This window comes from Orcinus orca, chromosome 2, assembly GCF_937001465.1.
Source record: "Orcinus orca chromosome 2, mOrcOrc1.1, whole genome shotgun sequence".
Classification (NCBI taxonomy): domain Eukaryota; kingdom Metazoa; phylum Chordata; class Mammalia; order Artiodactyla; family Delphinidae; genus Orcinus; species Orcinus orca.
Window position 1 is genome coordinate 87,031,662 of NC_064560.1, and position 14,003 is coordinate 87,045,664.

At 43.9% G+C, this 14,003-nt stretch overlaps 1 protein-coding gene across 5 annotated transcripts in view; it reads left to right on the top strand.

Annotated features, from left to right (window-relative positions):
- Positions 1–14,003, top strand: part of HEXA (hexosaminidase subunit alpha) — a 36,327-nt gene that overhangs the window by 9,771 nt on the left and 12,553 nt on the right. The window contains exon 2 of one of the 5 annotated variants that reach the window (XM_049706490.1): positions 177–373. The exons of the other annotated variants lie outside the window; for them this stretch is intronic. Coding sequence (XP_049562447.1) covers positions 177–373 — 197 coding nt within the window. The remainder of the gene's footprint in view (positions 1–176; positions 374–14,003) is intronic. 5 annotated transcript variants of the gene reach the window in all.

The window sequence follows — 14,003 nt, forward strand, 5'->3', positions numbered from 1 at the left end:
ATTCAGGAGTCAGCCAGAGAATGTTTATTAATCGCTTCTTTAACTATGTGCCCTTGGCAAATCGCCTAACTTGCAAGCACCTACTGCTGCTTTTTTTTTTTTTTGATGTGCCTACATTCCAAGCATTTCTGAGGATAACAAGGAGATAATGATGAGTGTTTTTACAAACTTTGCAGGAGGATACACAGCAGAAGGAAGAACTTGGTGATTTTAAAAATGAAACAAAATACAAATAAAATGTCTAAGCCACAGAGCTGCCCTTCCTCCCATCTCCTTCCACTCCACTTCCTCACCTCCACACAGAAGAGTGAAGCAGGGCAGCTTTTTCCAGTTGATACCTTCTTTTTTGATTTGTTTTTGTTTTTAACAGCAGGTGTGGGATTTTTTTTTTCTCTTTATAGCTACTCAGTCTTTCTGGGGCATGTTGTCGATTTCTTAGCCTGTTGAAGGCATAAACCTCAGTCCTTTTCCTAATGATTTGTCAACTGAAATAAAAATGCACAACGTGAGAGCTGTGAGTTTCAGTTTTATTTGGGGACTTACTGAGGACTGAAGCCCAGGAGACAGCCTCTCTAATAGCTCTGAGGAACTGCTCCAAAGAGGTAGCCGGGGAGATCAGCAAGCATATATGTGATTTTGGAGAAAGGGGTACATGCAGTCAAGCACACATCTCGGTAGAAGGTTGCTGTTGGTCACGAGGAACAGATATCTTAATGATTTTAGTGCTTTTCTAAGTATGGAAAGATGCAAGAAATTGGATTTATAAAATTTTCTCCTGAAAATATCTAACTATCTGAAGCCGTGTTCTGCCAGTTTTCCCAGAGCCCAGAGTGCCTCATTCCTGATCTCTGCTCTGAACTCCTGTCAGGGTGTGTTGAAGGTCAGCAACTGCATTGGCTAATCACCCAATTCTTGTAGAGCTGGATGGTGAGTGACATTCTTCAGGTAACAATTATACAGAAGGAAAGGAGTTTTGCTGCCCAACCAATACTTCTTTTAGAAATGAAAGAGGTTACTCTTATGTTTCTGCATTTTCCAAAATTTCTTCTGCTGGCCCTAGAAACAAGTGACAAGATTAGAGTCAATATGCATCACCTAGAGGTGTAACCAATTGGATGAGAAGCTTTCTCCCACCTTTGTGGGGCCACTGAACACAAGGTCAGCCGTATAATTGTTACCTAAAGAATGTCACTCGCCATCCAGCTCTACAAGGATTGGGTGATTAGCCACTGCAGTGCTGACCTTCTCAACACACCCTGATAGGAGTTCAGAGCAGAGATCTGGAATGAGGCATTCTGTGCTCTGGGAAAAGGAGGAGGTTGGGTCTGTAGAGGTGAGAGGTGTATATGTGAAGGATTTTCTATGATCTTCCTCAAGGCTTATGGTTCTGTAATCTGTTGTAATAGAGAAATGGGTTTGCTTTTCTTCTCTATCCCTGGTTGTAGTGAATAAGACCTTTTACTGGGTCAGGAACTTCTCTCTTTTATTTCCCCTGCATCTGTTTTAAGCTGCTCTTATTGCTTAAGCTCTCTGGCCATGCACTCAACCCTGATCTCTAGCCAGCAGTGGGGTGCTATCGCTGTGTCCACATCTTGAGGTTGGCTGTGGCTTGGGTCTGGTGTGGAGCTCTCTCCTCTGGAAGTGTATGCTCAGATGGCAGGGTGCTTGTCAGCTCGGGTGTCAGTAAGTAGCCTCCCTTTCTTTTGTAAAGCTTTGGTTTGGGAGCAAGGGAGATGGCTCACCAGGTGCACTGTGTCCTGGATGAAAAGTTTAACTGCTGTCCTAGTCAACCTTGTCCTGGTAGTAAGTAGTAACTAGGAACCCACATTTGTGGCTTTGGTCTTTTGACTAGGGCCACAATCCTAGTATGAGGAAGATTCAGAGTTCCAAGCCCATGTCCCTTTTATATGTTGGAGTGTCAGCCTGTTTGCCATACAGGGTGGCATCACACAGTAGTGGAGCCCTCAGGCTTCTGTAAGAAGCTCATGGAAAGCCCTCAGGGAAGCTGCTCTTATGGTGTGGTTATCCCACAAGGCACCCTGCCCCTGGGCTCCTCCAGCCAAGTGGCAAACATGACTTTTTAAGAAAAGGGAAGTAGGACTTCCCTGGGGCGCAGTGGTTAAGAATCTGCCTGCCAAAGCAGGGGACACAGGTTCGAGCCCTGGTCCGGGAAGATCCCACATGCCACGGAGCAACTAAGCCCACGCGCCACAACTACTGAGCCCACGCGCCTAGAGCCCATGCTCTGCAACAAGAGAAGCCACCGCAATGAGAAGCCCGCACACTGCAACAAAGAGTGGCCCCCGCTCGCCGCAACTAGAGAAAGCCCGTGCGCAGCGACGAACACCCAACACAGCCAAAAAATAAATGAATAAATAAATTTTTAAAAATAAAGAAAAAGAAAAGGAAAGTAGAAAATGGAAGGAAACTAGCATTTATTATCTGGCACTTGCTGTATGTTATGCCATCTAATCTTCATAACAGCTCTGTGAGATTGGTGTTATACTCATCTTTCAGAACTGAGACTCAAAGAGGTTAAGTAACATGTCCAGGGTTACACAGCTAGTAGTGGTGGAGCAGAAATTCCAGTCTGGTCTCTTTGTCTACCAAGATTTTGCTCTTTTCACTGTGCAATTTTAGGGCAGTCTACTCATAAATACTTTTACCAAGCGTTATACCAATTAACCATTTGGAAAACTACTGGCCTCTGGTAGGATTAAACCCTGATCAGTAACTTCTGACATCTAATTGCTTTAATCATTAGCACTCAAATTCTAAATACTTTGATCCCTGGCTCATTGTTTTCAGATTCCAGTAGTATTTCTAGCTGGCTTCCTCCCTTCCATTCATCCTTAGTACAAGCAGTTTTTATTAAGGAACAATAATTTGTCAGTAGCACTGGTTCAAGGAATATTAATGAGCTGCCTCTGTCCTTAAAGAATTTACAGTCTCATACCAGAAAGCTACAGTAATCAAAACAGTATGGTACTGGTACAAAAACAAACACATTTGAATGGAACAGGATACAGAGCCCAGAAATAAACAGGCGCACTTATGGTCAATTAATCTATGACAAAGGAGGCAAGAATATACAATGGAGAAAAGACAGTCTTTTCAAAAAGTGGTGCTGGGAAAACTGGACAGCTCCATGTAAAAGAACGAAATTACAACATTCTCTAACACCATACACAAAAATAAACTCAGAAAGGAATTAAAGACCTAAATGTAAGACTGGATACTATTGAATGGGAGAAAATATTTGCAAATGATAATGACCGATAAGGGATTAATACCCAACATACGTAAACAGCTCATACAACTCAACATCAAAAAACAACCCGATAAAAAAATGGGCAGAAGAAATGAATAGACATTTTTCCAAAGAGGAAATGCAGATAGCCAACAGACACATGAAAAGATGCTCAATATTGCTAGTCATCAGGGAAATGCAAATCAAAACCATAATGAAGTATTACCTCACACCTGTCAGGATGGCTGTCATCAAAAAGAACACAAATAACAAATGTTGGCAAGGATGTGGAGAAAAGGGAACGCTTCTACACTGTTGGTGGGAATGTAAATTGGTGCAGCCACTGTGAAAAACAGTGTGGAGGTTTCTCAAAAATTTCTATTTCTCTAAAAATAGAGCTACCATATGACCCAGCATGTTCCACTCCTGGGTATACATCTGAAAAAAACCAAAAACACTAATTAGAAAAGATACATGCAACCCAGTGTTCATAGCGGCATCATTTGCAATTGCCAAGATATGAAAGCAACCTAAGTGTCCATCAACAGTTGAATGGCTAAAGAAGATGGTGTGTGTGTGTGTGTGTGTGTGTGTGTGTACACACACACACAGTGGAATGCTACTCAGCCATACAAAAGAATGAAATTTTGTGATTTGTAGCAACATAGATGGACTTGGAGGGCATTATGCTAAGTGAAGTAAGTCAGACAGAGAAAGACAAGTACTGTATGATATCACTTATATGCAGAATCTAAAAAATACAATGAACAGTGAATACAACAAAAAAGAAGCAGACTCAGATACAGAGAACAAACTAGTGGTTAGCAGTGGGGAAGGGGGAGGGGCAGAATAGGGTTTGGGGAGTGGGAGGTACAAACTATTGGGTATAAGACAGGCTCAAGGGTGTATTGTACAACACAGGGAATGTAGCCAGGTTACATTATTATTTTGTAATAACCTTAAATGGAAAGTAACCTTTAAAAGTATAAAATTTTTTAAATTAATTTTTTTTTTTTTTTTTTTTTGCGGTACGCGGGCCTCTCACTGTTGTGGCCTCTCCCGTTGCAGAGCATAGGCTCCAGACGCGCAGGCTCAGTGGCCATGGCTCACGGACCCAGCCGCTCCAAGGCATGTGGGATCTTCCCGGACCGGGGCACAAACCCGTGCCCCCTGCATTGGCAGGCGGACTCTCAACCACTGTGCCACCAGGGAAGCCCTAAATTAATTTTTTAAAAGACTTAAAAGAATTTACAATCTCTGGAAGTGGAAACACAGACATATGGTAAAGTGTGATTTTTGCTGATAACTGAGGTACAGGTGCTTTGGGAACACCTGACGTGTGTGTGTACAGGGGGTACATTTTGAGAAGACTTCCAGTAAGAGCTGTCTAATGAGATCTGAAAGGAGTTAATGGAGGTGGAGTTATTAATCCACACAGAAAGAAATGCATGTAGGAAAGGCCTTCAGGAAGAAGCTTCCGTGACATATTCAAGAAACTCAAGGTCAGTGTGGTCAGTGTGAAGCACGCACTGAACTTGAGGGATCAGCAAGTTCTGAAGCTAGTGAGGTGGTAGATGCAAGGTCATGAAATGGCCTGGTGAGCCCTGATGAGAACATGAACTTTATCCTAAGGTCAAGGAAGGCCAATAAAAGCCATTAAGCAGGATAAGTGATGTGACTAAACTCTGGCTGCATTGGGGATTGGTGGGGAATGGGACTAGAGGCAGGAAACCCAGTTAAAAGGCTCTTATAGTGGTCTAGATAAGAGATAAGAGTGGCTGAAGTGGGTTGACGGCTGTACGGACAAAGAAAGCTAGAAGGATTGAAGAAAAACTTAGCAAGTGGATGTCCATTGACAGATAAATGGATAAAGAAGATGTGGTATATATACACAATGGAATACTACTCAGGCACAAAAAAGAATGAAATAATGCCATTTGCAGCAACCTGGATGGACCTAGAGATTATCATACTAAGTGAAGTAAATCAGACAGAGAAAGACAAATATCATATATATCACTTATATGTGGAATCTTAAGAAATGATACAAATGAACTTATTTATAAGACAGAAACAGACTCACAGACATAGAAAACAAACTTATGGTTACCAAAGGGGAAAGGTTGGGGGAGGGATAAATTAGGAGGTTGGGATTAACATATACACACTACTATATATAAAATTGATAATCAACATGGACCTGCTGTATAGCACAGGGAACTCTATTCGATACTCTGTAATAACCTATAAAGGAAAAGAATCTGAAAAAGAATAGATACATGTATATGTATAACTGAATCATTTTGTTGTACACCTGAAACTAACACAACATTGTAAATCAACTATACTCCAATATAAAATAAAAAAAATTTTTAAAAGAAAAAAAATTCAGGAAGTGGAATGCTTGAAGGTGGGGGTTATGATGGAGAGGGGGTGTGAGCATGGCTCCAGATTTGTGATTTAGTAATTTGAATGTGTTCAGCTGCCATTCACAAGGATAGGGAAAACAGTAGGAGAGCAAGGGAAGGAGGGAAGGAGTGAAAAGAGAGAGAGACAGAGAGATTGATTAAGAGCTTTAGAGGCGGATGGGAATGATTAAAAGTCAGTCTGATTTTGGACCTGTTGAGTGTGAGGTGTCTGTTTTCTAGCAGACAGTTAGCTATATGGTACTGAAGCTTGAAGAGAATGAGTTGGGACATTTCCGAGTCCAAAAGTCACCTAGGATAATAGCTAGCCTCCGGATGGAGAGAAAGACTGGAAACCAGAATCCAAAGTCTTGGGTAAATAAAGAAGTGACGGGAAGTTGCAGAGTGTCGTGACAAGGAGAGGCTCAAGATTTTACAGCTGAATGTCATGAGCCACAGAAGAGAGGTGGTGGTTGTTGTTGCTGCCCTTGATTGTAGAGGGTGGATGGCCTGGAAGCAGCCCCACAGCTCAACCCCAGAATGTGAGAGGAGCTGCCGCTCAGAGCAAGTGGTAGGGGCAGCAGTATCCTGGGGAGAGCCAGGCTTCCGTTAAGGAGGAAGTAGAAAAGGCTGTGGGTGTTGGTAATTGAATAACCATGGAGTAAGGCTCCAGAGGGTTGGCAGGGATGGACGATGTGTAGTACAGGTGGCTTGGTGGGGAAGAAGAAACAACCCTTAGAGAGATGGGAGTGTCGGCCCAGAAATGAGCAGAGGTGTTTATGTCCTGGGCAGAGTGACCAAGGATGATAGCAATATGACACAGTAGACTTCCATGACTATAAAACCATGCCAAGGAAACAAGTTCCAGAGGCAAGCAAAAGTTCACGTATGTATGTGTATGTATGTGTATATATATACGTGAGAATTTACTATATGACAAAGGAAGCATTTCCAATCAAAAGTGAAAAGATGTCTTAGTCAATAAATATGTAGGGATGACTGGTTATCCATTTGGAAAATTTTTAAATCTTTACCTCATGTCAAGCACAGAAGTAAATTCCAGGTGTATTAAAGATCTAAGGATATGCCGTAAAACTATTAGAAGGAATCAAAGGAACGATTCACGTAGTCCCAGGGTAGAGGAGGCCTTTCTAAGCAAGCCAATAAAGGAGACCATAAAGGAGAAGACTAACAGATTTGACTACATACACATTAAAGCAAAAGAACCCAGAGGTTAAAGACAAAATGAGGCAAATATTTGCAACCTTAAAAGACAAGGTTAAAATCTAGAAACAGCTCTGCAAATCAATAAAAGAAAATTACCTTTAAAAAAAGTGCAAAGGGGCTTCCCTGGTGGTGCAGTGGTTGAGAGTCCGCCTGCCGAGGCAGAGGACACGGGTTCGTGCCCCGGTCCTGGAAGATCCCACATGCCGCGGAGCGGCTAGGCCCGTGAGCCATGGCCGCTGAGCCTGCGCGTCCGGAGCCTGTGCTCCACAACGGGAGAGGCCATAACAGTGAGAGGCCTGCGTACCGCAAAAATAAAGTGCAAAGACAAATGAACTTATCTACAAAACAGAAACAGACTCATAGACATAGAGAACAGACTTGTGGTTGCCAATTGGGGTGGGTGGAGAGAGGGATGGACTGGGAGTTTGGGATTGGTAGATGCAAACTATTACATATGTTTGGATATTACATATGGAATGGATAAACAAGGTTCTACTGTATAGCACAGGGAACTATATCCAATCTCTTGGGATAAACCATAATGGGAAAGAATGTAAAAAAAAGAATGTATATATATATGTGTGTATAACTGAGTCATTTTGATGTACAGCAGAAATTAGCACATTGTAAATCAACTGTACTTCAATAAAAAAATGTTTCTGCTGGAAAAAAAAAGTACAAAGAATATGACCAGTAAATACAAAGCAATGCTCAAATTCAATCATTATTAAAGAAATACAAATTAAAACAATGCTGTATTTCTTTATCAATCAGGCTGGCACAGATGAAAAAGAAGTGACGTAGTCTAGTTTTGGAAGGACGAAAAGATGGGCCCATACATTTTGGCTCAGATAAACTAGTACAGTAATTTGGAAGAGTAATTGGCAGCATCAAAACTAAAAACTTTAATATTTTTGGCCTAGAATTTCCACCTCTAGGAATTTTCCTACCAAAATCTCTCACAACTGCTTTAACAAAGAATATATATATGAATATTTACTAGAGCATTGTTTATAATATTGAAAACTTAGAAGCATTCCCAAATGTCCACAAAGAGGAGAGAAGTTAGGATTTTCACCTTTTTTTAAAAAATAAATTTATTTATTTATTTATTTTTATTTTTGGCTGCACTGGGTCTTCGTTGCTGCGCATGGGCTTTCTCTAGTTGTGGTGAGTGGGGGCTACTCTTCGTTGCGGTGCGCGGGCTTCTCATTGTCGTAGCTTCTCTAGCTGCGGAACACGGGCTCTAGGCACGCGGGCTTCAGTAGTTGTGGCACATGAGCTCAGTAGCTGTGGCTCGAAGGCTCTAGAGCGCAGGCTCAGTAGTTGTGGCACACAGGCTTAGTTGCTCCACAGCATGTGGCATCTTCCCGGACCAGGGCTCGAACCCATGTTCCCTGCATTGGCAGGCAGATTCTTAACCTCTGCGCCACCAGGGAAGTCCCCCAGATTAAGTTTTAAAAGTAGAGGAAAAAAGAAAACTTTTAACTACAACTTTTACAAAAGAAGAAAGGAGAATATTCAGGATTCATCTATGGGCTAGATGGATTGTATCAATATTTCTGAGTAGGTATTAGTAGTCTCTGGTGGGTGAAGAATCTTAGGACTTGTGGGAAGAGGCACCACGGTCCAGACTGAATCCAGCAGCACTATGGAGGGGCTCCAGGCTCAGGGCAGTTGGATTCTCAGACTCCCACTCTACAGGGAGAAGTCTGACAGGGGTGGTCTTGCCTCTTCCCTAGACACACCAATGCTCTTGTGTATCAGCTGCTTCCCAGGCTTGGAATACCTTTTCCCCTCTTGGTAGCTGGCAAACACCAACTCAGGGTTCAAGGTCCTGCTCGTAGGTCCCCTTCCAAGGTTAAGTCTCCCTCTCTGCCTCCGGAAAGAGGCAGCTATAATATCTACTGTAGCCTTTATCACACTGTTTTGTAATTGTTGTTTATATTCGTCTCTCCCACTAGACTGTGAGCTCCTCAAGGGCAGGGACCAGGGCTTGTTTTCCCTTTTAACTGCCCCAGCACCTAGAACAGGTCCTGATGCACAGTAAGTGCTCCATGTATTGTGGTTGGAATGAATGGGAAATGAATGATTCCAAGGGCTCTCATTAGGCCAAGTACAGGGAGAGGAAGCCTGGAGGCCATGCATATGAATCTGGGAGTGGCGGGGAGGGGGAGGGGGAGGGGTGGGGGCAAAGTAGGCGTGGAGAACCAGCGTTGGCCCCAGTGAGGAGAGTGCCAGGACTGCGGGGCAGGATAGACCTGAAAGAGTGGGATGTGCCAAAGGCTGGGTTGACTTCCCTAGTTTCCACTCCAGAAGCCAAACCACATGCCACTTTATAACCAAAGTGAGTGGTGTTTTCTTTATGCTGCTGAGATTCTGTGAATTAAACACACTGATATGGTGGAAATGTTTTGATTCACAGAGGAGCAGGGTGGGTCGAGGGACAGGCTATTATGCACTGAGGTAAAGACGTGGCTTCTGGGTACCCTGTTGCAGGAATGAGTTCTCCCTTCCAGAGAAGTAGAAAGACCTGAATCTTCGGATTTGTGGACCTAGGAGTCTTCAGAGCAGTGTCTGAAAAGGCTCTTTCTGGATGTCTGGGTGTCTTTTTACTATTCCCCACCCCAGTCCCAGAACTTCAGAAATACTAGGTTTGGGTGTATAAAAGTAATCTCTACATTAACTGTTTGCCATTTATACCTGATTATTGTATAGCACAATCATTATGATATGTAGCATTAAATATGCATTTAAAAATTCTAGCGTCATTCATTTTTTTTCCAGCAAACATTTATTGAATGACTACTGTGTGTCAGGCACTGGGAATACAAAGACACTGAGATAGGTCCCTGCTGTTGAGGAACTCACAGCCTTGGGGAGGAGACAGACAAATAAACAGCCTATATTAAGATATCTTTTATGAAAAATGTATGTATATGTTGCTTCATGATCACATAGGAAGGTCTCTTAGGAAAGGGTGGGGGACTGATAGAAAGTTTTAGAAAAGGAAAAGCAGAGCTGTTTCTTAATCAGGTGAGATGTGGAGGCAATGAAAAGTTTGTTTCAATTGGAGGAAGCAATACATGCAGAGAAAAAGAGGGAGAAAATGTGGCATTTTCAGAGTTCTGTAAAGAGTTCATCATGCTCCTGTGAGAGTTCTCCCACAGGGGCAGAGAAAGATGAGGGTCGAGTTCGTATAATCATCCAGCAGATTCTGCACTTTATCCTGAGAGCTGTGGGGAACCATTGTAGGCTTTTGAGCAGAGATTTTCATAATCTGATTTTCATATTAAAAGATCACAAAGGATAAGAGATGGAAATGGGATATATATGGAGGCAGGGAGAGCAACTGGGAGATTTTTTTACAGTCCAGGTGAAAATTCACAAGAGGCTAAATTAAGGCGTTGACCCAATGTGGGTGGGAAGATGGTGATGATGTCAAGAGCCAGGAAGGATTCTGTAGTTATAACACTTAGTTGGGTCCTTCTTTTTAACTGCTGTAATCTCAGTGCTTAGCACAGGGTTTGGCACATAGACAGTCAATAAGTATGAGTGAATAAACTTGCGCTCTACTCAGAAGGATGGGAGAAGGAAGAGGTTTCTGGTCTGGGTAAATCAGTAGATGGTGCTGTTATCAAACTGAGAGAGAAGGTCAGCCAGGAAGAGGAATGAAGAGTTAGTTCAATTCCGTATTTAAGATTTGAAGTGCTTTTGAGACATTTGAGTGGAGGTACTGTATGACTCTAGAGCTCCAGCAGAGTTGGCATGGAAAGGTAGGTCTGAGAATCATCAGTCTACCATGGGAGTGGATGACATTGTCCGGAGAGCGTATAAAGTGAGGAGAAAAAGAGAAGTCTGGAACCCTGGGGATACCAGCACGTAGGGGTGGGTGAAGGAAAAGGAGAATGAGGAAGCATGTTCAAGGAGTTAGAAGGAAAACCAAGACAGAGCAGTGTCCCTTAAGCTAAGGGAGTTTAGTTTCAAGAAGGTCAGGGCTGTCTGCTGTCTGCTGCTGCCAAGAGGTCCTGAAAGTGTTAGTAGCATGCTGCCTCGGTACAGCAGGGATTTTTGTCTGTTTTGATCACTGTTGTATCCCCAGCACAGAATAGCCTGGCTCATAGTAAGCGCTCAGTAAATAACTTGAATGAATGAATGAATTTGTTGAAAAGGATCCCTTGAATTTAGCTGCAGAACTACAGGCCCTTGGTGAAGGCATTTTCAAAGGAGTGATGGTGAAGGAAGCCAGATTATAGTGGACTGAGGAGTAGAAAGGAGGTCAGGAAGTGGCTACAAAGAGAGGACTAAGGATGGCCAACTTCATGAGCACCTCTCGTGTGCCGGGCACTGAGCTAAGCACTTCACACGCTTTAACTCATTTAATCTTCTCAACAGCCCAGTGGGGTAGGTACTGTCATGATCACCAGATGAGGAACCTCCAGCTCAGAGGGGAAATAACTTGCTCAGGGTCCCACAGCTAGGAAGTGTTAGAACCCAGATTTGAACCCAGATCTGTCCGACTTTGAAATTCAGCACTGAACTGCTCAGGCTCCATTTCCTCTAGAGTTTCTTTTGTAACTGGAAGGAGAGAGAAAGAGTGACTGTTTGAGATGACCTGGAGTCAAGACTAGGAAGACTTGCAAAGATTTTAATGCTGATGGGAGAGAATCAGTGAAAAGAAATAATTTGAAGATTTGGGGGGAAAGGGAGATAACTTATACAAGAGGAGCCTGAGGAGAGTTGCAGAGCACAGGTGAAGGGAAGCCCCAAGGTAAGAAAAGGAGAAGGTAAAGACCAGGTGTGAGTTGCAGTTATTTTTGTCAGGGAGGAGCAGGGAAGGTAGAGGTGGATGATTGCTGACTGTCAGCTGAGAGTAAAGGAGGTTGTGATCCAGTTATGGACTTGAAGAAAGTGGTACCAGTCTGAAATAGCTGTTGCAGAGAATAGAAGAAAGCAGTGGTGGAGAAGCAGATTTTCACGATTGGCATCAAGGGCCCAGCCAAGATGAGAGACCAGGATAGGTGCACGGAAGGCAGATGTTAGATTGATCCAGGTTGAGGGTTTTGCCCACTGTGTGCAACCGAAGACAGGGACAGGCTGTTGAGAGTATTGGCTAGATTGTGTTTGAGGTGATGGGTCACCACATCTAGAGCAGCAGTGAAGGAAGTGAGGATGGGAGAGGATTGAGAACAGAAAGGGAATGGAAGGATCATAGTACTGGCATCTGGACGAAGTTCAACAGCGGGATTTTGGTAGTAAAAGGGTCTAGGATTCCCTTGTTCTCGAGTTCCACATCCAGAGCTGACCTGTCATGAATAAGGCTAAATTGTGCTAAAAAGGGGGCACAAGGGTAGAAGACTAACCGTGGTTATCTCTTCAGAGAACAAGAGGGGTGCCAAAGATAACCTTTTTTTTCTTTTTGCTGTAAACACTTCTGGGCTGTTTGATTTTTTTAACTTCTTAAATTAAAAAAAATACAAACTTTTCAGTGAACCCAAAGAAAAGAGCAGGCTTCCATGAAAGCATGGGGGATGAGGGAGCTGCAGAGATGGGAGCAGTGGTCTAGAATGGGACCCCGGAGTATGTGATCTGTCTGTGGAATCACGAAGTACGGGCTCTGAGGAGCAGCTGGGACCTGGTCCCACCCTGCCATTGTTTATCAGGGAGGAAGTGGGAGCCCCGAGACTCGCTCTGCTTGGCAGCGGCAGGGGCAGAACCAGAACTAACCCTTCCTGATCTCCCAGCTCAGTGCTCTGTTTTCCATGCTGCTTCCTGAGCACTTGAGGCTTCAGAATTTTCCTGCTGTCCCACCCGGGCTCATTGCAAGCGTTCCCGTGCGATCGCTGGTGAGCAGGCTCTTTGCCAGACCCTGCTTCCCACACCTCAGTTCTTCCCAGCGCAGGGTGTGTGGGTGTTTGTAGAGGCGGCTGGCTTGTCCCCTGCCTATTTCCTGTTCTCTTCAGAGTGGCAACTTGGAGGCGGAAAACCACAATGATGGTCTCTATTTACATCCTTTAAATGACCCAGTGTCCCTCCTGTTTTGTCAGCTCTCACATCACTGCGTCCCCTGGTCCTTCCTCCTCAGAGCTTGTTTAAGCAGCAGCCATGACTCTGTGTCTTCTTTGTCAGCCCAAACCCACGTGAGTCACAGAGCACTTAGGACGGGGCTTCTTCACCATGAGATTGGTGGTCAGGGGTGGAGGGATGAGCCCTTAAATTAAGGGCATTGTTCTAGGGGAAAAATCCTTTCATTTTTGTCAGATCTTCAAAGGAGTCTGGGACCTTCCCCACTAAAAGACCATGAATTTAGAGAATGGAGTATAGGTGTGTTTTAGAAAAACAAAAATATAATAACAACAGCAGTTAGATGTTTTCTTGTCTTCTAAGTAAGTTCAGATAAACCTGGTGTTTGTGCAGCCTCTCTCGTCATCAGGACAGTGACCGTGGCAGTTGCATATGAATAGTTGTGATTTCTCCTCAGTTTGGTAGACTGAGGTCCAGAGGATTAAGACTATACAGCTCAGGACTTTTGTCCTCTTTTGCATGCCCGCCTGGGTAGATGTGCACATGAGCTCTCCACACAATGATATTGGGGCTCCACAATGTGTGGGGTCAGGTGGGGATAAGGAGACAAGGGATGAGGCCGTGGTTGAAGGAGGGGATATTCTTTTATAGTTTTCTTCACGCCTGCCTCTCAGTGAAGTCCTCCTTGGTCTTTGGGGTTTGTAGAGATGGCCTGTCTGCTTAGAGAGCTTGGGATGGCCCTGCACATTCTGCTTTGAGCGTGCTCTCTGCCCTGAAAGTCTGGTTGTCCTCCTGTGTTGTGGGGATGAGTCTTCAGGGTTTAGAATGGAGCTGTGAGTTGGCCTGTCCCAGGATAGCCTCAAATTCTCTTCTGCCTCCAGGGTTTAAGCAGGTATTAGTGTGGGGCAACAGGGTATTTACAGGCAGGGGAAAGCATATGTTTGCTCATTATGGTGGGAAAGGGCCCTGGTTGGCTTGCTTCCTGGCCGGCCTGAAAGCCAAGATGCAGCCACGTGGTGTCGTGATCAGGAGATTTGAGCAGGCTTCCTTGAGATGGTTCAAGGCTCCTGGGTCCCTTCTGCCAGTTTGGTTTTGAA